The following is a 26,098-nucleotide window of genomic DNA, read 5'->3' as shown; positions in this document are numbered from 1 at the left end:
GTCAATTGGACGCGGTACGTCGGTCTAGTCTGCGAGCAGCACATGTGCTCATAATGTAGGGTTGCAGGTTTACTGCCCGTCGTATTCGGCCTCGAGTAAGTCCGCAGAATTCTTGGATGGATACGCGTTTCCTCGAATGTTGAGTGGTCAGCATGACCAAGTAGGCAGCAAGTTTGAATTCGGACTAGTTGCGCCTGATGACATGTTCTAATTCTAATGGAACCATCCTGGGCAAGTCGTTGACTGCGAGGCTCATCCTGTCGTTGTAGCGGAGGGTGCAATGTAAGAGTATACATCATGTAGGCCTACATCATAGTACTGTACATGTACGTAGGCTCTACGTACATGTACATCACATACCCGGCCGGAGGCCTACATTGTTTGCTAGAACGAGTACATGTACATGTGTACACATGTATATACTAATATACCATTCTCATTTTGCCTACAACTTGTATGGGCGGTCAGAAATATCAGAATTGAGAAACGTATTGCAGAAATATCACCTTTAGGTGGTTTTTGATTCATTCACAATTGTCCCATGGCATTAATTTTAAATAGGGTTTCCTAGGCCTAGCCCCGCCCCCAGGCCTGTATTTTAGTAGTAGGCCTATAGGTTATATTATCTGGTGTTATGATAGCTGCATGGGATTTTTAGCACTGAATTATTCTTTTTAAGTTTGTACGACCAACTATATTTTTAGCAGCCACTTGTCAGCTTGTAGGAAAAACACGACTGTGACGTCAAAAGAGCAGACCTAGATGATCAATACAGTGTAAGGCATCAAAACAGGGGTGGGGCAGTTTGATTTATGTTATGGAATAAAGGCATTTGTGGATTTGGAGGGAAAGGACATGTGTACTTTATGTAGGCTTTGACCACCATCATGGAGGTCTCATTTTGTGCAAATGCTCGTGCACCGCTTGAACTGTTTGCAGGTTGGATAGTGATGTGATCATGTGTGAGTTGGCTTGTGTATGAGATGGTTCTCATACCAGATTGTTCGTGTACAAGTAAACGTGCAAGATCTGACTAAACTGCATACGAGTTGGGTGTACAGTTTGGCTCACGTATGTAACCTGGAAAAATGGCATGTCATGTGGTGGAACTCGCACTACCAAAAAAAATGCCAGCTACATGTACACTGTAAGTAACTAAAGATCTTTGAAGGGAACTGAGGGAAGAATTCCTATGAACTGAATTAACAGAAACCAATGACACAAACTTCTAAGTTTCAAAACAAAGTACAAAAAGAACGGGAGTATATTTACAGAAACAACCAGATAAAAATCAACCCCTTCAACTGAACCTAAAAAAAAAGAAAAAAAAGTGCAAAGGTTTTGGAAGACACCTTTGGATGCACATGTAGCCTTAATGACTATGAACCTGTTCTGTAGCGACGGACAGTTTTTAAGTTCAGCTGTGATTACTACTCATGTTCCCTTTGGTGTAGTTTCAAGACTTGTGAAGATTACTTATTTTGTTTTTCTCTTTGCAGACCGTATGTCGCCCACAGCAACAAAATGGCCTCTTCCAAGCGCAAGCTCATGCAGTTGGACAAGAGCATCATCCTTGAGAAGATCAACCGCATTGAAGAGCAAGAACAGTGGTTGTTCACCAGCATCAAGGACATCTCAGCAGGGGTATGATGAATGGGTTGTAGGAGTGAAGATAGATTACTAAAAGGGAATAAAGATGTGCTTGGCAGGCCTTAAACATGCTTTTGAGACTGGCTCATGAGAATGGACGCGACTAACACCTGAGCCGCAGGCAAGGGCATTATCAGTGTTCATTCTGCGGAGAATAAATAAGTGCTTGGTCAGTCTTAAACTTACATTTTAGACTGACCATTCACAAATTTATTCCCATTCATGAGTATTCTTTCAGAGAGTCAAAAGAAGTCAATATACGACAAATTTCCAAGGATTGTGTTTAAGAAATTTACCTTCATTTCGCAAACACCCCGTCCATTTTATGGTATAGTCCTTGCGCAAGTAGTCCAGAAGAATCACCTTACATGGACTTGGCTGATGTGTGGTGAGTTGTGGGAGTTGTGGTGCACACAAGACTCTTGACCAATAGGTATCGATTAAACTGTCTGGTATACAGCTGCCGTCGCATATTCATGCAGCGGGCATTATCAAATTGCAGCGGGATTATCAACTGTTAATACACAGCCACACTGCGTGTTGTTAAATAGGGAAACTGCCTAAGGTATTTATGAATGTTCTTATAACGCTGGAAAGTTTGTGACTTGCAAATGAATCATTTTACGCACAGATTCGCATTGTATGTGACATTAGTCTATTTGTACCGATGAGCCAGTTTAATGTTTCCAAGAGGCAAAGCCCTACAGTAACAAAATACCCGACGGGCATAGTGCATCGTCAGGACGAAGAGAGAGCACTCTCTGAGATATCCAATCCACCGATGCTTTTCAGGAGCCTCACTGACCCTTAAAAGAGATTCACATGGTGCTGCCGCAAAGTTTTATCTCGTTGCTATGTCGACCATGCAAGCCCTCAAATCACATCTGTGACCTGTCAGTACAAAATGAGCTGAAAGTCGGTATTTTCAAACTTGAGATATTGGTATTTTTTTAATTCAGCAGAAAGAGAGCTTTCCAGAGGTGTGTACATGGAACACTTAAGGGTAGAAGTGTAAGGTGACAATGTGACTTTATTCTGGCAGCTCTGTGTCTTGGTTCCAGACATCGTTTCAACATTTTTTAAGCCATATAGCCGTGGCTAAGCTGAAGTGTGAGATTTTCCTATTGACTTATTTCTGCCACCCCCCTTTTTTCCAGTGAAAAAAAAAGTTGTCTCACAGTTTTCAACTGCAGACCCTGAAGCCCCGAATACTTGTAATTTGCTTTTTCTTAACTGTAGAAGGAAAAAAGTGGATTGTTTAATTCGTTCTTTATCAATCAAGAATGTCACTGAAGCAAGAAAACTCCTTGAGGAAACTGACCGGAAGAAGTTTTGGAAGCATTACGTCCAAGTCAACTCAGCCTTGGAGGCCAACCTACGCACACTGATGCAACTTACCATAAACCTCAAGTCATCTACTAATGGTAAGAGAAACTCCTTGCCGGGAAGGGGGGGATGGTTGGTCGTGAAGTTATCTTTTGGGTAATCAAGCACTGCCCGGTCACCTATTGGGTTTGTAGTGGTTTGTCCTCTCCTTTTTCTTCTGGACGATAATCGTCCGTGGCTTTTCTCCAAGATGGTGTACCGTATTTAAACTCGATGAACTCAAATGTGTATTTGAGTATGACGTCATTATGATGTCAGGTGCGAAATAATTACATGCCGCTGTGGTGTCAAAATGACCAAACTATTCAGCTGTCTCTACAAAGTGATTCAGGTATGGAGTTCACATCTTGGGATCTCAAGGATCTTGAGTCAGGAAATAAATTTGTCGGGGTAGGGCTCGTCAAAGTCATCTGACCTTTTACCTCTGTGTCAATGAATGATCAAAGTTTGACTGGATTTTAAATGTTGAAGAATGAATACATCATTCAGTATCTTCAAAACAGTTGAAGATGTGAACTTGAAACCAGGTACTCTAGAGTACCAAAGTGAATACGTCACACGCACAGATATGTGTGTAAAGTTCATTTAGCGCGAGAATCAGCACTTGAACCATTCATTCTTACGGCATATGTTGGTTCTACACAACGTCGCACTTCAGCAGTTCAGTGCTCTATAAACCTTGGTGTCAAGATGCTGACTGGTACTTGCAAGGATAGTTGGATATTACATGGTAAAAACATCAACCACATTCTTGTGCATGTGGTACCCAGCAAGTCTGGTCTGAGCCACTTTGGCTCTTCAGGCTAGTGTTTATCTCCGGTTTCTTGGCATGAAACGACCAAGAATATTTTTTCTTCCCCCTGGATGGTATGCCAGTCCATCGCAGGTTGCCTCCCCAGCTACTGCTGGTGCCCTTTTATACCCCTGGGTGGAGAGAGGCAAGCCGCTTGATAAGAAAAATGATTTTTAGTAAAAACAGGACGCCGACCAGCTTTCGCACATCGTCACATATGTCAGCGTCCAAAAATCGGTCTGTAAACACAAAGTTTGCCAAATAAACAGAACAGAATGGTGATATGGTGTCTGTAAGTTCTTATACTGGGCTTCTAATGAAGAAACATCGTGCAATAGCAGTGGATTGACTCTGATTTCCTTGGATTGCAAACTGTAAAACGCCCATAACAGCTGTACCAACATGTGAAGACACGACAAAGGTCACGACCTCATCCTTGTTCCTGGTTGTAGGAAACGTTTCACATCCATGTTGCCCATACATGTACATACTGGGTACGAGGCTGTGTTTATGTTGTTTTTACTGGAACGTACACCAGCAAGTGTAGGCTCAATGTAGTACACAAAGCACGCTCATAACGCATTTCAAACAGGACGCCACATGTGGTGGTTGTGTTTATGCCGACTATGTAATTGCATTTCTAACTTCATGCTTTGAGGCCCTCATTAGATACATTTCTTTTGAGACTACACATGCTAATTTTTGTAAGCAGGTTTTATGTACCCGGTCTCATGTCTCTCCAATATTAAATAGTTACACAGATACGTTGGATAAGGGCGAAACCCCGTAATTTAAATACGTGTAAAGTCAGACACAGTATAAAGTAGCAGCTTCTCTCAGGGTGCCCTCAATATTCATATATCCGCATCGCACTTTCTGTCTACAGACCATGACGACAGCGATTCTAGTTCTAGCGTAGATTCTCAGTTGGATTCCATCCCTGGCACCAACGATGACAGCACCTCAGTGTTCAGCGATGTCAGCACCATGACGGCTTCTTCACGTGGATCAATTAGCAGCAGATCCCGGGGGTTACTGAGCAACAAGAAGTCGCCCACAGACAAGCGGCACAGGCCGGCAGATCCCAAAGGGAAGGCTGAGGCACACTGCCCTAGTGAAAGTGTGGAAGACAGGGGAAGTGTGAGTGGGAAACCCTCAGTCACCTCTGTCCAAGAAGGACAGAGAGTGGCTGGTCATAAGCCGGACCATCAGCAGCAGATGCAGCAGGACGTTCAGGACAGCCAACGGTATGCAGAACGGGAGGAGACCAGAGTGCCCCTCGGATTCCACTCGCAGGAGTGCGCTTCAGCAGGCACGGAGAGTAGAACAGGGCCAAACAAGGCAGGCGACTCGGCCACAGGGCCAGAACTGCAGAAAGTTCCCTCAAACACTGAGCAGACTCCCCGTCCGCCTGAGCAGCCGGCCTCCACGCAGCCCTCCCACCCGCAGACGGGCAGCCAGCAGTCTGTCCCCCTTCATTGCCACATCACCACGAAGAAACAGACTGCGGTCATCAGGCCAATGGCGGTGAAGGCCAGCCCTCAAGTGGAAATGATAGTCAGCGAGGTCAATAGTCCAGCAATCTTCTGGATTCAGCTGGCCGATTCACAATTGGACATCTTTGCACAGAAATTAAAGTAAGATCCACTGAACTAATTTGTTCTTTTCTGCCACTTGTTGAGGTAATCAGGCAAAGTTATACAAAGTGGATTGCTGTCCAGAAAAGAAAAAACAGTCTAACCCATCTAATACAAAATGAGCTGAAAGTCTGACATTCAGACAAGCTCTGTTTTTGTGACAGATCACAGATTTCAGATTCTTCTGTTCTTATTGTCAATTTTTCCATTCATTACTCAAATCATAGAAATACTATTAATGTCTGGCCGCATTGTCCTTGATGTTTGTGTTTAAATGTGTTTTGGTATTTTGTAGAGCTACATGTGACCATCCTTCAGTCCAAAACTTCTAGCACCAGAATTCAGTCGTTTGGCTGCTTTGCACATTGAAGTGTAGTTATGCTTTATGAAACTTTCATTTTAGGGAAGTATAATAGTCAGGTGCCCTTGGTTAACCACTCTGTCGGGTGTCTGAGAATTTCACTTGATAGTGTATACAGATAATACATTTTCATCTCTGCAATTTTCCTGCAGCCGGTTTTACCACGATCACCAGGACCTGCCTATCCCGGCTCCCGAAATGCGCACCTTCTGCTGCGCACGTTTCACTGAGGACGACCAGTGGTACCGCGCTCGCATCATAGGTGAGTGTCGTCGTCACAGAGTCCCCTGTTGTTTACCTGTTGTTAACGTAGCTGTATCAACCTCACTGGATTTGTCAATCCCCAAAATGGGCAGTGCCAGGGGAAGGGGAAAGTGTTTGCATGGCTAGAAGAATTCCATGGGTGCTTCTTCGTTCATTTGGAGGTCTAAATAGTCCTGCAAGCTTAAAAATTTTACACTTGATGAAATTCATGTTTTCCGTGTAGCTTTCTGCGAAAGTAATAGGCAGATTTGCGGCAAATGTTTATATTGTGTTCTGAAAGTGAAATGATGGTCATCGATGGCACTTAATACATTAGGCATTTTCTTCTTCAGGAGTGCGAGGTCAGAGGTCAGGTCAACCACCTGACCTGGACGATCTGGCAGGCATCGTCGTCGACGTCATTTATGTGGACTATGGTAACTGCGAGAGGCTCAGCCTGTCCAGGGTGCGTGTCTTGGATCCTGCCTTCACTCAGCTGCCAGCACAGGCTGTCTGTTGCTCATTGGCCAAGGTGTGTTCCTAAGCAGGATATTTTACACTCTGGCTGGTGTTTTTTATTTTGGTTGTTTTTTGTGTGTTTGGCTGCTACATAAACTCTTGTGTAATCTTTGCATGAGCTTTAAAAATAGAGCGGTGCTGGCCCAACTGATAATTATTGTACGGGGCACTGGCCACTGCCAGCACTCTGGAGCAAGCCCCATGCCAATTGTGGGTTGTCGCTCCCTGTCACTGCCCTCCCAATCCATCCTCCTCCGTGGGTTCAACGATGAGCCTTTTTCCATAGAAGCTTGCTCCCTGCCTCGGCCTCTGAAGACTTTCAGTGACGAGCCCCTGATGACCAGGCAGAGATCTACATGTAGGGGCATGCTCAACAGAGTTACATACATGCCACGAAGGGAACGTCGATACTGCAGGTCTGGTACTTTCTGTTGAACGATAGGGTACCAGTTATCATCAGAAACAACAACAAAATGGTGACCAGATCTGCTTACTACCCGGGTAGACAGGTTCTCCCTTCCCTCAGTATTTACCAGATGTCTGTCTTAAAGACACAGGTCAGAATGTAATCTGCTTACCTGCCCTCCGCCATCTTTAGTAAGCGTATTCTGAACACCACGTCTGAGGTAGGATGCTTGGTAAGCAGTCCGTATAACCCATTACCAGCATGCAACAGTGAATGTTTGCGGACATGGCCTATACCAGCGTAAATGTTGCTCTATTGAGCATGCACGCCGCAAGATAGGTGGTCTGCCCAACTGCGCCTTCGCATGACTTGATGCCCGCACATTTGTCTCCATTGACTAGCCACTCAGAACCATGGAGCCCTTCTTGTTAAAAAATGTAACGGTATTTATTGTTTTCATGATCCAACATTTTAAAGGGTCTATGCAGTGCATTTTTAAATAAATAACAATCTGTAAAATGCACCTTATATTCAATTTTTGTTTTATTTTAAAAACTTTTTTGGTACTTTGGTGGTTTTTGTGCCTATAGGAATTTATACATTTATGAGTGATACTTGCGGCCGTGTTTGTTTCACACAGATCTGAATCGCAATCAGCAATCCATCATTACTTTACAGACACCAAAACCTGCAGAGTGGATGGTGCGAACCAGTGTTAGAATCACTGATCGAAATCCAGATCCTTGTGAAACAAACAGGTCCCATGATGTCATTCCATTCTTATTATTTTTATTGACATTACAGCCAAACTCTGACAGATGTGAAATTGTTTTCATACATTGGAAAAAAAGAGCACACAGTTGTACAAATGTGCATTTAAGAAACCCTTAACGCTTAGACATCCTAAAGACTGCTGGGCTGTGGCATGCCCTGAATGGAGGGCTTTGTCCAGCAGCAGGCCCCATTGAACCAGCAGCTGCATGGTGAATAGACTGTATGTGTGGTATGTACTAATGCTCACACAAAGGTGCTGTAGTAGCAGTCCTCCGTAGCGAAGGGGTTAACAACCTCCATTTCCAGTGAAAATATTGCTGTACTGTCCGTTTGTCTCTGTAATCTTTGGCTAAGTTTGTGCGACGTGTTCCTGTATGTTCATGAACTGCTCGATTTGTTAATCGCGGGCCAGCCGCTGGAATGCCGAGAACAGTGTCCTTTGGTCGTGTTCCCAACTTTTTGAGTGTGAGAACAAGAAACCCCCGTCAAGAACAGGTCACCTGAACTCGATCTTCTTCTTACAGGTCAAGCCCCCGGTCCCAAGGAGCGCCTGGGGCAAGAACCAGACCGACTTTTTCAAGACGCTGGTCTTGGGCAAGAAAGTCCAGGCCGCCATCAACCTGACGAAGGGCCGCAACGTACCCTCACTGGATATGTCTGTTCCAATGGTGACCTGTAAGACGCCCTCTGGTGACAGCCATATCATTCAGGTGTGGGGCTCTGACAGATTTGAGGTTTTGTAGAAGGAGGACAGTATTGTTTGGGGTTTTTTTTTTCTGTCCAAAAGTATGACAGGCCTACCCTGGTGGCTCAAGAAATATTTTAGGCCTGAACCTACTTCGCTGTTTACAAAGATTGTATTCATTATTGTCAAGTGGGTGAGAACGGGTTTTTCTCAATGGGTTTTGTCTTCATCAGACATGCTTGTATTGAAGGGTTGAGCATCTTGCATTAATGAGGGTGTTGGCATTTTGATGTAAATTTGACCATTGGCGTAAACATTCATATTCTTGAACAAATGCCGGCTTCCCATTGGAAAACAGCAGACACACGTGGGGATGTTACTGTGTTGCATATCTAACTAGTTTGCTTGATCACCACGGTTAACCACTGAATTCTGCATATTGTGCAAATGTTTACAATTGTCACGTAAGCAACGCGACCATGATGTCACACATTTTGAACTTTGTCGTAAATTGACAAATTTTATAAAGATTTCATTGACGTGGATTTCATAGCCCGTAAAACTTCATATGAAATTTCCAAAATCAAAGTGAGAAATGATGACTTTTTTAAAAGTAGTTTAAAACTTGGGGAATCTGATGCCACAAGATTCAGCTTTTATCCAAAATTGATACAAATAATGTGCCACATTTTGCCCAAATTGATATTTTTGTCTGAGCTGGTTTGTACAGCTTTCACCGTTGATCTGATTCGCGACAGGTGGATGTTGCAGAGGTCATGGTCCGGAGTGAAATGGCCCTGTACGTGGCTGGCTGCGGTCCCCCAGATGTCCCCCTTCAGCCACCTCAGCCGCCGGAGGGAAAGACCCTACCGTCAACAGGTAAACCAAAAAAGGGGGGATCCTACATGGGAACATGCAGATAACAGTGAGTGACCTGCACCACCGGTTCTAAGTACTCTCAGTATGCATGAAAGTAATTCTACTCAAAGGTGGTCATGGGGCTACATTGTTGCCAACCTTATTATGCAATGTAATTCATAAATGGAAAGAAGTTGCACAGCATGAAAGTGCAATTAAGGCTGTTCTACGTATTATTTTCACTTTTTTTAGTAACCCCCCTCAGTTCTGCGTGAGATTGACCTATTTCAATCAGGTCAGTAACAGCAGGACTAAATGGATTTACCCTCGACCAATTTTCAGCTGAATGTACACAGAACAGTGATTTTTTTTTTCTTCCGTTTCCATCTTTCGCAGTCGGTTTCAAACATGCTTACTTGAAATTATGAACCAATTCGGCAACCAGAATTAAACGCCATTACTGTGGTTGCACTTGGCTTGTTAGCAGGTGGTAAATGCACGTGGCATTCCTCCTAGACCAGTCGGGTGTTGTGGCTGACCTGATGCACGCTTGTGTTTACTATGGTGGGAACACTGTCTGTAGATATCTAGGCTGCATACTAGACAATGGAATAAAGATGTACGAGCAGACAGCATGAGATTGTGAGCCATGAATCAACAAAGCTTTCACCAGACAAATTTAATCTCTCTGATTTATCCCAAAGCCTCATAACTAGTGTTTACACACATGCCAGTCTCTGAAGGATTGGTCTGTGGAACGTTAAAAATCTGAGGGGCTTCTCAAGGTATGAGGCCAGGAAAGTCCTTTCATGGTCATATGCCACAAAAAAACAGCAAATTTTCTACCTGTTCCATCTTGATCATTACATATGTAGGTACTGCAGGGGATCGATCTTCCGAAGGCAAGGGCGGAGGGACCAAAATGAGTGTTAAAGAATCAGGTCAGCATGCCTCCTCGAGTGGGACCTCTCAGCTGGAAAGGTCCGGGGACGACAAGAGCTTGTGTAGTTCTGCAGTAAAGGGTGCTCAAGGAAGTAACCAGAAACAGCAGAACCAGATGCCACAGGAGCAGAAAGCCAACGAGTCTACCTCCCACCAAGCAAATGCGCAAACAGAAGACGTTCCCCCCGGGTACTTTGAGTACGAAGAGGACAAGAGCAACCCTTTTCCAAGATCGAGGCACCAGTCCAGCTTGTCATGGAGGCAAGTGCAGCACTCCAACACCCAGTCCACCAGCCGGACCGAACAGCTCTGCAGACGTCAGGGCAACAGAGATGTCCCGAAGCAGGCGACACCGTGCCCGAAGAGCAAGCCCAGTGAGGTCCCTACTGCAAAGGCATCACCCCCGTGCCTGAAGAGGGGAAGTCCGCCCAACAGAGGCCAGCCTGACCCTCCCAAGAGGCAGGGATCCTGGACCGGACGAGGAAGCAGGATAAACAGTTCCAGACAAGCCGCAGCACCTCCCCACAACCCCCGGAAGACAGAGCAACAACAGTTTCAGCTGGAAAAGAGACATCTGGACTCTGGCACCAGAGGGGGGCCAGCACATCCTCCGAAATCAAAGGAACCAGTCATTGGGGACTCTGGATCCACTAAGCAGCGCTGCTCAGAGAAGGCAGTCGATGAGGAGAGTCAGAGAGTGGCAGGACAGAAAGATGCTTCCCAGGAGGAGCGCAGTAGCTCCCCAGAGGAAAGCGGGCCTGGCAGGATCAGCCCCAACTCCTCCAGTGGCGTCTCCAGCTGCCATTCAGGGCAAAGCAATACTAGCAGCACCCAGAGGGATGCGACCCAGTGCGATAGCCATAACACAGATAAACCTCACAGGGGCAGATGCTGGGAGGAGAGCAGAAAAGATGTGATAGAAAGTGACGTCAAGGACATCCTTGGCATACATGCAGAAGAGTCGGGCCCTCAGAACTGTGACTTCAAGACAGACGACTCTATCAAACAAATGGACCAAGCACGGCCAGTCAGTGAGGAAAGCCTGAACAAGCCCCTGAGTGCTTCTTCAAGGAACCTCTCCTCGAGCGTCAGCTCTTTCGTTACAGCTGTTACAGATCTGGACACATTCCAGTCAGACAGTTCCTTGGCGCAGTACGGAAAGACAGACTCCCGAGCCTCTTCGCACTCCAGTTCCGGTAGCACCATGAGCAGATGCATGAAAACCAAGAAGCGGGACGGCGCTAAGTCACCGTTGACTCTCCATCCCCAGCTCGGTCAGTGGAATGGTCTCCCGGTGCAGGACGGCTGCCTGAAGCTGGAAATGTCTCACATCGTCAGCCCGCTAGAGTTCTACGTCCACCTCATCACCCCCAAAGCTTACATGCTGGATGTCTTGGCCCGAGATCTCAATGAGTGGTACAACAGTGAAGAGGGAGCCTGGACAGAAGAGCCCATCCTGGAACAAGGTGCCCTCTGCGCAGCCAAGTTCATCGAAGATGGGATGTGGTACCGGGCCAAAATCCTCCACATCGGGGAAGAGAAGGCTGGTACAGAGTGTCCCAAAGATGCCAAGAGCAACCTGATGGTCAAAGTCCTATACATAGACTTTGGGAACAAGGAGTGGTTGGCAGCGGACATGCTCAGGCCATTGAGGCCTGCGTTTTACGAGCTGCCACAGCAGGCAATCAAGTGTAGCCTGGCGCACATTGAGCCCCCGACAAAGGTGGACAGCTGGGAGATTGATGCTGCAAAGTCAGAAGGTGAGGATAACGGAGAGTCAACTTTAACTGTAACTTCCTGTCAGGGTCCTTCCCGAATCCTCAAAAATCCTTCATTATGCACGCTCATCAATGGCTCATTCTTTGTACTTTAAACTTTCAGTGAACTGTATTAGGCTTATGTAACTAGTGGCTGAGCTCCACGTTCCTTCCTCAATCCTACATAATCCTTCAAAGTTTCCAAGTGTGTTTCGAGCAGTGCGGATGTGAAATTGTTCTAGAGCCTGCTGATCCAGTATTTGAAATTTGGCAAGTTGCTGCCGTCAAAAAATCGAAACAGCTCTTTTTGTAGTTGTTACATGTACTTTAAAAGCCAGTTCCATTGGATCATTTTCATGCAGGAATTCTGTGCCCGTAGGAGCTCACGGCCTTTATTTCAATTTTCTAGTTTGCCACTTATCGCAGAGAGATTTGTTTGCAACGTGTAGTTCTTGTGTTTTTTTTCTCATGTCTAATTTCTTTTTGGCTCTATCTTCTTGATGGCTCTCCGGCCTTGGATCAGAAGACTTCTCTATACTGGAAAAGGAATAGGCAATTACCGTGATTTTGGTTTCCTTACCAACCACTGAACTCCACAGGAAACACTCAGAGTCGTGATGGAGAGGCAGAGGTATGGCCTGACAACATTGCCGAGGAGTTGGCCAAGATGACCGGCTATGACAAGTTCCTGCTTGGCAGAATCACAGGGGATTATGACCTTCACAAGTGAGCAACTCCACTCAAAATTCAGGGGCCCGGCAAATATTAACCGGGGACATTTTTGTCACAGAAAATCCAGGGCTCTGATCGGGGTACTTTCAATCCCCAAATATGCAATCAATAGCCTTCCAGTTGCTAATAGTTTGCCTCAAGCTTAAGAAACATTGCAGTCAGAGAATTGACAAATTTCTTTGAAGATCATGGACAAACAGTGACCAATACACAGTATTGGCCAAGTTCGGTGGAAATGAACCAAAATTCCACAACGCAGCACAAGTGGTGAATGCACATACACATGTACGTACTCATGAATACACTTCACTATGGAGTTACAGCATGCACTGCATTGGTATTGTTAGCAATAATATTGTCATTCATATTATGAATGACTGCATGGGATGATGGGGACTTCAATCACAGCTGTCATGCTGAAAATGATAAAACAGTAAAGTGTTGAACAGTGCCCTTGGGTGTCAAATAATGTCCAGTCAACCCTCTCCGCCATGTCGGTTAGGTGCCCCATCCTTTAATTTTCGTCCTGGCTAGAACCCTGTCTCTGCATACTTGTGTGCTGTCTCTACTATCCATGCACCAGGCTGACATGGACATCTTCAAATGCGTATTGCCTCACTTTGCTCACAGCCCTGTCTCTCTTCAAACTGAATGGGGCATGACTCTGGATTGCTGTATAAAAGCACGTAGCAGCCCAGTGAATGAATGGCTCTGGACTTGTTAAGTTTGGTTCCATGGAAAGTAATGATGGCTGGGCTCTAACTTCCTCAATCCTGCAAAATACTTCAAAACGCTCAGGTAGATTTGGAAGAATGTGACAGAGTCTAGGTTGAATGAGCACATCGACTGACCATTTTGCTATGAAAAGGAAGAGTGTGCAATTATCACATTATTATTACCCTAAAGGCAAAATCAAACATGGACATCTCAAGCGAATTTCACTCCAAAGATTAATGTTTCCTGATACCAAATTTGTTTCACTTTTACATTTACCTCAAGTATGAGCTGGCCTTCACATTGGTCTGCCATATCGTCCTGCTCTGTTGAGGATATCAAAGGGTTCAGGTAGGTTCTTGGCGTGAAGAAGTTCCAACTATCTTCCAGGTTTGTTGATTTTTATTCATTTTTTCCCCCAGCGACGAGCCAGTGCAGTTGATCTTGTTAGATCCCTCCAGCCTCTGGGAGATCTGCATCAACCAGGAGCTGGTCAATCTCGGACTGGCCTCCTCTTCCAGATTTGTGCCGCAGCCTCCACCAGAAGGTAGGAATCTAGACAGGACTTTTCACCTCAAATGGACATTCCGGCCTGCCTCCCAAAGTCTTGGCCGCTGCCAACAGCAGCACATTGTCTTGCTGGAAGTGGAAAGAGCCACTAGCCAGCGGGCTTGTTCAGGGGCAAGCGTTCTTGCTAGCCGGAGCCAGGATTTTCTGACTCCATCTCAAATGTCGCCGGCATATTGCCTGTACAGCAAGAAACCCCCAGAGATGAACGTTGGGTTTTGGCCATCCAAGAACAGTTCCCTGAGAAAAGAGTTCCATGAGAAAGAATGGACAAGCCTTCTCAGTTTAGACTCAACACTCAATCTCTTGCTTTCACCTTTTAGTAACTTTAAAAGCCCGTTATTTGCAGTATTTGCTCAAACCCTCTGCCCTATCCAACAGTACTGGTGGTTGCTGTTTACTGTAAGTTCTCAATAGATAGAATTTGTAGATTGTCCTAAACTGTGCATAGATGTATGTAGCCGTATATCCCAAATGCACAGGTGACCCTACGCATTTAAATACGTCGTTACACATCACATGTAAGTCATAAAAACCCATAACAATAACTCCATTCTGATTGGATTCCCTTTGGCAGACACCAGCAAACCAGCCGAAGTCACCGATCGCCAGCTTCTCATGGCCTCGGAATGCTGGTCACTCAAAAAATACGCAGAGGGCGGCTATGACCCCGTGCCTGAGCAGTCAGCGGAGGGTCAGGCAGAGGGCAATAGTCAGGTCGTGCCAACAGGTCAGTGGGATCCGCTGCTGTCGGACTTCCAGTCTGCCCGCAACAGCTACCACATTGACACAGACAACCCGGATGTGGCGACTGGGGGACATAGTAAGTCGGTCTTTCAATGAACTTTGGAAACTTTTAAGTTCCAAAACCCAGCGTTGTGTCTGCCTCCAAGCCTCATCGTGTCTTGGGAGTAGCTTGTCAAGGTTCCGTAGGGGCTGACAGTGTTATGCCTATCTTTGGAATAGCCTGTCCTCTGGATTACAACAAAGTCCATCAGTGGTTAAAAGGGGTTGTGTATTGCTGGATTTGACAAAGTGGTGGATTCATATATGTTGATGTGCATAAACCAAGGCTGGTGCTGATTTAGTGGACTGTGTAGTGCAACAAAGTCCGTAGCACAAAGCATTTTGTTGCTTTTCGTTGCGGATTCTTTTTGTTGCTTTTCGTTGTGGGTTCTTTTTGTTGCTTTTCGTTGCGGGTTCTTTTTGTTGCTTTTCGTTGCGGGTTCTTTTTGTTGCTTTTCGTAGCGGATTCTTTTGTTGCTTTTCGTTGCGGGTTCTATCATTTTGGTGCCTTGCGTTGCATTTTATTACATTTACCAAGGTTCTCATTCTTGGCTTCTCACCGTATTAAAGCAAAAGTGAGGCAGTATGTGCAGAAACAACAAAATGCCACTTCTGTGTCTCTTGATAGATCTTCCACCAAGAATTCATTAGAGTAAGCGAGTCTTGCTAGTGCAGCCTCTCTTTCAGCTCAACAGTGCAGAGGGTCCCTTGTTGGGATACCGAACTGATAGATGAAAATGAGGACTTCAGTGTGTTCTTTCTATGAATGAAAACAAGGGAGGGATAACCCTCCCAAAAGACTCGTTTTGTTGGATCCAGTCTTGAGCATGTTCATTTTTGCCCTTGTACAGACGTTGAATCGATCCGTCAGGTGTGCAAGTTCTATTCAACAGGCAGGGTGTGTTATCGCGGCAAGCAGTGTCCCTTCGACCACGTCAGACGAGGTGAGTGGGGGAAACAGTTACCTGAAATTTGTCGACCACTCATGCCACGCTCACAAAATGAGCTGCTTACAAACAACCTGTGTGCATAAGCTGTGTGTGTCATTGCGTTCCAGTGACAGATGCAATTTAAAGTGCATCCTAATGAATGGATGGTGTGCCGGGTCATATATCGTTCAACACCCAACTAAATCCTTGTCGTCTGATTGGTTGGTCGCTGATCACATGCCGTTCATCATGATGGACTGTCGGTTATACCCATTGATTATACAGTTGGACTGCATACGTGCGTAGTTAGCACAGTCAGTGCTCTTAACACGTAGAAAGAGTGACGCAATGCACATGTGCACGCAGTTAGCGTGTTGACGTCTCTTCATGTGAACATAAAATGTTGAACAATACCAGTATGTGCGACATGCCGATTTTATCTTCTGTCAGATAGAAATTTGCCAAACTCGTCAGTAATGGTTACACTTTAAAGAAAAAGAAACTAAATAGATTGTCAAATGAGCATGGTGTGATACACAAAGGAATGTCTTTTTGAGTATGAATCAGTCGGAACGGAAAACTTCATTTGCATTTTTACTTTGGACTGACAAAGGGGCAACAACGTGCGCAAAGTTTTCAAATTATTCATGCAGGTGTTGTACAAGACAGAAAATGAATGTCTCACATCTGTGCTTGTGAAAGAATAATTTCATTCAGTGACAGATTGAATGCTCTACTCCACTCCGGTCCAAGTCTTGGAACAGAATGTGCAATCTGTCACCTCATTGTATTCTTGCGCTCATAAGCATTCATTGTGTGTGTGCTGTTACTCCTGTGGTGATTGAAAAAGCATTGACGTGGGTCATTCCATGAGGTTGGGGCACAATTGGTGATGGTGTCCTTGTTTTACATCCATGGGTAACTTTTACCACCTGTCATGACCTGTAGAGTAGGTCATTTACTCTGTAAAAATAACACACACCTCTGTATTCAGCCTTGCAAGATGTATAACAATGTCAATTTGGAATCCACTTGCAGGGAAATAGCTGTTCACTTTTATGGAACCCGTGTAACAATTGACACCATCACAAATTGTGCCCCAACCTCATGGAATGACCCATGTACTAATGTTGAATTATTCATGCTTGAAACAGTGTACATGTACAAGCAAGCATGACTTCACAGATTAGTGGTCACAGTCACCAAAATGTGCATTAGTGTCATGTACATGTTTGTCTTGTAAAGAGTCGCATAGTTATGAGGACTGGTTAAATGGGCACCTCAAGACATTCCTTTTTTGATTTTTTAAGAGTCGGTATGTAAATGACACTACTGCCAACTGTCTGATTTATAAAAAGGGTAGTGCTAAAATCATAGCCTTAACTTAGCTGAAATCCTTTCTCACTTTTTGGTTTGATTTTCACTCTAACATTTGCTGTATTTGTGCACCAAACTTGGTGTTAAAAGTCATATGTGCTAGTTTTCACATTTGAAGTGATGGTCATTTTTGTAATATCAACCTTTAGCTCAGAGCTACCAACATTGTACAGACTTGTCTTTTGCAAAAAAGGAACGACGCCAAAAGCACAAACCAGAGGCCGGTTCAGCCTTCTTGTTGTATTGACTGCTGAACGTTTCTACTTTGCATGTGGGAAGTTCTCAAATGAAATGTCTCTTCACCTTTTTTCACCCTTTTGTGAAAAATGATTGGGAAGTAATAAGAAAAGGAGAATGGATATTCATTTGAAAAGACGCCTATGTGAGAGACTGTCCAGCTGGTGGCATGCTTGGAAAACACAGTTGAAATCTGATGCTAGTGAAACATATATCACAAAATGCCATGCACTGTTCACATGTACTGATGCATCAGATAGGTACTTTATGTGTCAGACAAATTGAAACAAATTGCTGGCTGATTGCATTCCTGGCCTCTTAACCTGTTGGGGCGTGGCGATATCCTTTCCTGTCTCGTGTGACCAAGGTCGTGTTCTCTGAATAGGCTGTGTATTAGCTGTTATCAACCGTGGCTGCACCCACCTCACAAATACTGGGTCTGGTTATGAAACTATCTTCCAACTAACTCTACATCCTGCTGCACAACGTCTACTTTGCTTTGTTTGTTTCTGTTGTCCCAGAAATGAAGAAGGAACTTGAAGAGCGAGCCTCAAAAGTGACAGGCTTTCAATATTTATTGGTCACCGTCCCGTACGAAATAAAGAGAAAATATCAAAGAGTTGTGTCGATAGAGAAATGATAATATCAACTCATAATTGCTCTTGACACCGATGCAGTGTTGATTGGGATGCAAAGTAGTTTGTAATCACTCTATTGACAAAATCTTTTCAACTCAGCGTGCAGCATAACCGTCTATAAACAATAGTCTTGATGCTCATGCTGTACTGAATTTCAGTGATTAATTCATTCAAGTCCAGGTGTTAGATTCATCTGAGACTTTTTATCCATCTTCTGAGTAAAACCAAAGGTCAGGTTCTAAGTGATGAAAGTGTTGACAAGGCTGTCGTGTTTTATGTGAAGAACTCCTGAAAAGTAGGGCTGTGCGTTCACAGGTATTTTGGGAACCGGTTATTCGTTTTTATGTCAATACCCGGTACCCGGGTACCCTAAAAATATAAAGAACACTTATCAAATGGCGTTGCACGTAATCTCCAGCGGGCCGTACATGTATTCCTGGAACAGCGCACTGTTTTCATACACACATGTACAGGTGTAGGAAGCAGAACATTGTTCTAAATGTTAGAAGAGAATCTCCTCCACCGTTTCATTACATTAACATGAAATTGTTACCTTCTCTTTGTAACGTAGCTCTGTCAATCTCTGAACCAGAGTTATAACCGCAGGACTGGGTTTTTCTTTGGCACAATGATTTTTACAGCAATTCTGCCCTTCACTGTTAAAGTTCACATACATTTTGTACTTGGAATTTTTTTTTCACTTGGAATTTTTTTGTCACAGGTACGCAGCCTGAAAAAAATGGAATGGGTTTTGATATCAACGGGCTGGTACCTGGCACAGGCCTACTGAGAAGCTCTTGTCCTTTTCTTTCCTTTGAGAAGATTTTCATGCACATTTGTATTGCTCATAAGAAATTTGAGGGAAAAGGGTGGCAGCGTGGCTCGTACAATGTGGTACCATTTAAAGTTGCAAAACTCAGTTCCAGGCAGTACATGTTATGAGTCAGTTTCAGTCCTCAGTATCATTGTCAAATGTCGAGTGGACAAAAAAGTGCGACATAAATTAAGCAGGGGGGGTGGGTCAAAGTTCATGTAGTCATTCAAGTCCAAGGTGTACGACTCCCCTGCAAGTTTTAGCCTGCAGAACACACAACTCAATAGAAGACCTGAATTGCAGGGCTGGATTCCAGGAGAAAGTTTGAGCCCAGACCCTTTGCCACCAACCTCCCCTACCCTGATAGCCCTTTTACCCCCATTGTGCTTTAGTGGAGAAATGCCAGTCCTCGTCCAAGCAATTGGTCCTCCAAGAAAAGGTCACCACTGCCCGTAGTGCCAGCAGGTAACGTGTCCAGCAGTCCAACCCCAGGGGGGCATTATGAGATGAGCTCTCTGACCACGCTTTGGATCATCAGAACTCCCTCGCCAGCATATTTCTTTCTGCTGCTTCTCTATTTTTAAATTTTCACCATTCCATTGGCTTCACCCTGTCACCTAAGAAGGCGAATCTCATAATGTCCCACCGACGCATGCATGCTCGACTAACCTGGCATTTTGCTGTTGGAAATTTACTTTGCATTTGTTTTTTCCATCGGCTCCAGTGTTCAGTGCAGCTTTTTGGCAGTCATCGCGTCACATGACATTTGAACGGATAATTTTTGTACGGTTTCAACCTTAGCTGAGGATTTGATAAAATGGAGTGACCAAAGATGAACTCTTTGGTAGTTTAAATAAAGAAAAATGGCCTTTGGTTGGTGGAATGAAAAGGAGAGTTCATCTCACTTTCAATTCAAATATGGCTGACTCGTGAAGAATGCCTGTTTATTTTATGAGCAGACATAAGAGTTTCATTGATATTTGTTTCCCCTCTCTTGATGTCTTTGTAATTGTCAGAGCTGATTGTCCGTCATTTCTGATCCAAATTTTAAATGACCCCAAAACAGTTTTGCTACAGGTTGGCTGAGGACCTTCTGGCAAGAACTCTTTAAAATCATCCACACCCTTGTTCAGGAATTTGTATTTGTTTGGTTGCCAAGGGTATCCATGGTTATCCATTGTGTGCCCAAATGGCTTGACACTTCCTTCATTTGCTCAATATTTGAATGCCAAGTGCATTCAATCAATCAATTCTCAACTGTGAGCATGCATGTGGAGTAACCAGGATGCAAGGGGGGATCCAGGGAGGACAGCAAGGTCCATGGTTCATTTTACAGGTTTCTTTCACCACTAGACTCTTGTTTTCCTCTTGTTTTCTTGTTAACTTCACTGCTTACCAATTCAATTGATCATGCACTTTGCTTTATCACTGCTATAGACCCCTTCTCTCCCACTGCCTTAACCTTGCACCAGTACACCCATTACACAGGCAGATCCACGATCAACTTTTTTTTTGGGGGGGGGTGTGAAATCTCGTAGGGAGGCCAAAAGGTTTGACATTATCAGTTTGATGTGGGATCTTAAAGGTCTCTGTGAGGTACATTGTATGTGGCCACATTTTGCGGAACTTTACAAACTTTGGGGAGGAAATTAAATGAAATGTCCTTTTTTTTTCATAGTTACGGAAAAAAATCTCTCTAGGGGCCATGGTCTCAACCCCTCCCCCCGCCAGTGACCTTCTTCCCCCCATTCTTCGCACCCCTCAACCCCACCAGTGCACTGCACCGGCTGTTTCTCATTCAGAATCACACATCTTGACTTCTTGCCGTTATTGTAGCCCCAGAGTTTGGTCAGATTCTTTTCTCACACTTGTCCTGTCATCGTCTCAGGAGAACAATATAATGTCAGTGGACTTTAGTTAGCCATCTTATACTGGGATGGTCCCGTGATGGCCTTTAAAGGGTCTGGACCACACCGCTGGTTGAGGGTCACAACCGTTGTCCCCTTCTTTCTTGCTGCAGGCGAGAGACCACACGAGTCGATGGATGTTTTCTTGTCCGACAACAAGGTGAGGCCTCCGCCGGCAGGCAGCATCGTGGCGCTGGAGGTCACGGCGCTCCACAGCGCGTTTCATTTCTGGGCTCAATTACCGTACTCTGCGAGACCGTTGGACCTTCTCCAGCAGCGGGGGGCTTCCCCTATAGACGACGAAGAGACGCTGGAGATGCTGGAAGATGCAATGAAGTAGGTTTTGGAGATGTACAGATATAAATATCACTATATCTAAAACATTTAACAAAATAACTACTATTGAAACACTTATCTAAGTCCAAAAATAAAGGGCCTGACGTTTCAACCGTAGCAGAATCATTCTCTTGAAAAGTTCTCAAAATTAAATGCTGTCGTCAAACTTAATGATTTGTATATTTCAGTCAGTGTAGTCATAACTCAGTTTGCAGCAGGTTCTGATATCTTCAATCTCAAATATTAATTTATTTTACATTTTTTACTTTATTTGCTAGCAAGCCTTTTTCCTTTTTTTATGCCCCACCATTGAATGCCATATTCAAATGCGTGTACATATGTTCATGTAAAATTACACTCACATGTAGATGTGTGAACCAAATGAAGTCAGTTGCAAGATAAGTTGCTGTTTTCAATTAGAACGAGTGCAGCGGAAATCATTGTAACTCACTTCATGATGAGAGTATGGTTGACTGTCCTGATGCAGATTAACAAAGACCATCCAGCCACCATTGACTACTACAAACCTTTATCACGATGCTGCCATGTTTGTCTTGTTCCCTTTATACCCATTAGCAATAGTAATACAACTTCACACACACTGTAATGATTAAAGGGAACAGACTATTTTTCCTCCCAGCCTCTGTTTGGTTACATTGCTTTGAGTGGTAGAAGGAACAAAATGGCTGCCCCATGATAGAGGTCTATGGGCACGTGATCCCTATCTGCAGTCCAGTCCCATGAAAAGAACTTACTATTAGACAATGCAGGAGTTTAAAAAAATTAAATAAAATTGCACCGAACCCGTTCCAACACGCATGCTCTCTTCTTACAGTCAGCTGTACTCCAACTGGAAGCACCGTCAAGCCACCAATCCTCCCCTGAGAGCTCTCGGGGAGATGGTCTGCTGCCTCTCCCCTCAGGATCACCGCTACTACCGGGCAAGGGTCATCGAAGTTAATACTAATCTGGACACTGTGCAGGTACTGACGAGCACTCCAGAGCCCTTCCTCCCTCACTCATCTAGCTCTGCCCCTCCCCCTCCCCACTGGGCGTACATGTATGAGCCAGATTTTGTATTGGCTGGTTCCCAGATATCACCCATGGATATATATAAGCAGATCAGGGCGCAACATGTCAAGGGTCACAAGGAAAGCCCAGGAAGGATCCTGTACATGCAGGCCGTTAATTTTGGCAATCACTCTGAAACATGCAAGAAATTCAGACAAAAATGCAGAGGTAGGGAGCAACCTTGTGTTGCATTTGGATAACAAGTAGAAGAAATATTATATCTTATGCATGCAGACGAGGCTGGAAATACCTGACCTTAACAATGATATGGGAGTGTGGACAAGACAAGTTTGGTATATTTTGGCTATTTTCAGAGACTGGAGGAGTTTCTCCAGTTTTGGTCACATCGACATTGGGTGACACTGAACCCTCGATATGACAAGAATAGTCGCAATCATCGGGTCTGGTGTCCAGACTAGATTTTGCAGAGATACCACTTATCTTATGATGGATTCGTTCTCGGCTCGGGAGCCAGTGCAGATAGTCATGAAGCATATTTAACCTAGAAAACTGTGAGAGACCAATCCTGTAATCCTCTGTGTCACAAGATTACTCATGAATGTAGCTTCCTTATGTGGTAGAAATTGAAGGGAAGCTTGAGCTCAAACAAACAGGGGACACTCTTCTAAGAAAGGGAAGGAGAAATTAATAAACCCTAACCCCCTAGGGTGTATGTAAAATCGTATTGAAATTTGAGGATTTGGGACTATTAGGGTTAATGCTTTGTAGTTTTAAAGGGGGCTTCTCCTAATTTCTGGCTGTGCTGTACTGTCACAGTGAAATTGGCTAAGGTCAGAATGCATTCAGTTGTTTCCATTTGCAGTTGTGTTTGTTTTCGGTGGAATGAAGAAGTTTCTTGCGAACTGACCTTAATTTTCAACTTGACCTTCTTGGATTCGATACTAACTTTTGTTTTTCTGCCTCATGCTGTTTTTGAAACATTCCACAGGTTTTCTATGTTGACTACGGCAATTCCGAATGGGTGCCAGCGGCGGAGGTCCACGAGTTACAGCAGCAGTTTTTGCACCTGCCCCTACAAGCCGTCGAGTGTCGTTTGGTCGGAGCTAAGCCTCTGGCGTCCAACACAGAGGCCGGGGCTAGACTGCACGAGGCAGCAAGGTGGGTAAAGCTGGCCTGAGACCAGACTGACTCGGGCATTGACCGAATTACTTGGCTGTGATAATGTACCTTCCCTCCGTGGAAGCCGCTGGCGAATGGTTGAATTCGTTTACCCCATTACAATGTTATTCTGGGCCAAGTATTTTAGACGCGGCCAGATCATATCATATTCGTGCCTGCCTTCATAGGTCCCCTTCTACAGACTACAGAGGGCACCATAGGCATCACATGTCTGCATGCACTGTTCATCGGTTTATAATTTGGTGCCTACTTATACCAAGGAAGGTTGGGGACAGAAGAGGTTTTTTGTCAGTCTATGGTTAACACGGTAACTGCTGCTGATGCATTCACAGAGCGCCCTCGTTGCCCAGTAAAGTACATGTGCTTGCATATTTATTAGCTTATGTTTAATTCTGTTGAGGTTTGAATACAGCAGCCACAAGACAACTGGTACCCCGGCACTGGCATGCAGTCGACTACTCCATTACGCCAGCTCCAAGTTATCCAGGCCAGTTCACTATGAGATAACTGGTACCTTGGCTCTGGCATGGAGCTGACCATTTCACCATGCCACCCATGAGTTATCCTGTACAAGATGATTAGGGGATGATGCATGCCTTGGCAGTAGCGCACAAGTTTTCAATAATTATAATGCATTGGTTTTTGTTCGTAAAGCTACATGAAATAAAACAGACCAGTTGTTGAGATGACATTACTGCTGTTGCTTGTCACTATAGTGTTATTTTGACAGTGCAAACAACAGCCGTAGGAATTGAAGGCAACCGTGACAAAAATGATGTTCCCTAAAATGTCAAGGGTTTATTTCTAAAGCCACACTCGTGCCTTGCTGGAGTTTGTAATCCATTCATTCACGAGTATACTTGTAGTGGCAAACTGCAGAACAACCACTGCTATGGACAGACTTGTAATTGGCAGTCAGCGAGTTAAAGTGGTTGAATAAAAATCATAGGTAATGCGAGACTTATGTACTGCATGGTAAGATGAGTGTGCAGGGTTTTCCTGTCCCACTGAAAGGTCCTCCCCCCGACCCACAAGAAATGGCAGTAAGATTATCTTCTTCTCGTTGTGGCTTTCTTTGCTTCAGACAATGCTTTGAGGAGTTGGTTGCCAACAAGACGCTGGTGGCTCTTATCACTTACGTGTAAGTTCATCTCCATCTTCCAATTCCAGTCCCATCTGGTACTACCTCCGTATTGAACTGGGCCCAATTTCACGTAGCTGCTTAGCGGTTAGCAGAAAAGTCATGCTTACTGTAGCAGGACAATTGGCTAACCTTAAGCACTACTTCATGGTGGGACTTGGCCTGGTCGTGCTTACAGTTGTGCACGCGTAGCCAACTTTTTCATCCAAGGCAAGCCTACCTTTTGCCGTGCCTACTGCTTACGGTCTCGATGAAATGCATGGATGCCTCTGTTAGGATAAAACTGTGTGCCTAGCAGCACCATGAGATTGGGCCCTTATTTCAGACTCACTATTCTCCTGCTGCCATGACCCTCTATAGTCCTGAATCACACAGCCTCAGAAACACATCTAGGGCCAGTTGTTTGGTACACTAGCTGGTGCTGTTCCTCTACCGTTATTCCTGGTTTTCCGTGGTGACGGTGGTCACGTGCATAGATTTGCCTGCAGTTTGGCAGGCCCTCTCAATCACTTCTCTGTTGATTAAAAATTAGCATTGCTGAAATTGTAGCCGGTCAAATTCATTCCTTTTTAATAAAGGAACGGAATTACCATCTTAACCCCTTCAAGCTGGGATTCTTTTGACTGCTGGGCTGTGGTATGCCCAGTATGCAAAGCTGTGTCCAGCAGCAGGCCCACATTGAAACCAGCAGCTGCATGGTGAATAGACTGTATGTGTGGTATGCACTAATGCTCACACAAAGCCGCGGCTGTGGACGGCTCCTGGTATGAAGGGGTTAAGGCATTGTTCCAGTCGTTTTTCTTGTTTCCCCCCCCCCAACAGTACAGCCAATGGCACCCTGGAAGTGGAGCTGCACGACACCACTGGGAAATCAGATGTCAACATTGCCGAGGCCTTGATTGAGAATGAGCTGGCGGAGCGGGAGTGTCAAGCTCCGGTCACGCCCAACGGTGGGAGCAGCTCCGAGGCGAGTTCCGAGTGTTATTTGCTCACACCAGGTTGATGGACATGCTGTCTTTGGGCATTCTAAGACCTCTTAAAATTTGTTTTTAATTTGGTTTTGGGTTTTTTAATCAAACCGGTAATGTGTCCATAGGGTCAACATGAAGTGAATGTTCAAAGCTGGCTTTTTTTTCTGTAAAAAGTAATTTTGTTTACAAAAGTCTTTGAGAAGGTTTGGCTATTTGGATGCCAAGAAGATCACATAACTTCCACAGCCACTCCCCCCCCACGAAAAAAAACCAAGAATCAACAGTGGCCATTTGCATTTTTTATTTTCATTTTAACATATTCACCGAGATAGGTGGAAGAGTTTGTTTCATTTGAAGATTACATTGAATGTTAACTACTAATCAGTTCATGCAACTTCCATGTAACGGATGTACAGAGTAAAGACACTGGTAAGATTTATGCATGACTCTTGTTTTAATGTTTGTATTTGTTTTAGTGAAAGGATTTTATTGTATGTTTTTTTGTCTTCACGTTGCAAACAGAGCCAACTTCTGAAAATGTCCACAGAAGGGACAGTGCTATCTTTTACGTGTAAACAGTGCCAAAGATTTTTGCCACGAAATTTGTGCCTTTTCTTAAGCCACCAGTTTTACATGCTTGATTTTTTTAAAGGCTTTTCTGTATATCTCACATATTTTTATGCATCAGCAAAAGTATTCTGATGTTATTAAATTAAGTTTCCTAGAA

The 26,098-nt window shown here is 44.5% G+C and overlaps 1 protein-coding gene across 1 annotated transcript; it reads left to right on the top strand.

Annotated features, from left to right (window-relative positions):
- Positions 1-4: 4 nt before the first annotated feature.
- On the top strand, positions 5-26,098 carry LOC110974069 (uncharacterized). The gene is made up of 18 exons (XM_022225402.2): positions 5-282; positions 1,500-1,644; positions 2,933-3,074; positions 4,716-5,466; positions 5,980-6,089; positions 6,424-6,602; positions 8,294-8,479; positions 9,213-9,333; positions 10,188-12,014; positions 12,611-12,737; positions 13,880-14,004; positions 14,602-14,847; positions 15,662-15,754; positions 20,826-21,048; positions 21,884-22,031; positions 23,069-23,238; positions 24,344-24,400; positions 25,223-26,098. Exons 2-18 carry the CDS (start codon positions 1,525-1,527, stop codon positions 25,401-25,403), a joined length of 4,806 nt encoding a protein of 1,601 aa, XP_022081094.2. The 5' UTR covers positions 5-282; positions 1,500-1,524; the 3' UTR covers positions 25,404-26,098.

The sequence above is a fragment of the Acanthaster planci genome, linkage group LG04 (genome assembly GCF_054643075.1).
Source record: "Acanthaster planci isolate LZ-2023a linkage group LG04, COTS_SCS, whole genome shotgun sequence".
Lineage (NCBI taxonomy): Eukaryota > Metazoa > Echinodermata > Asteroidea > Valvatida > Acanthasteridae > Acanthaster > Acanthaster planci.
Note: the sequence above shows the minus strand (reverse complement) of the source record. Positions and strands in the feature narration are given on the sequence as shown.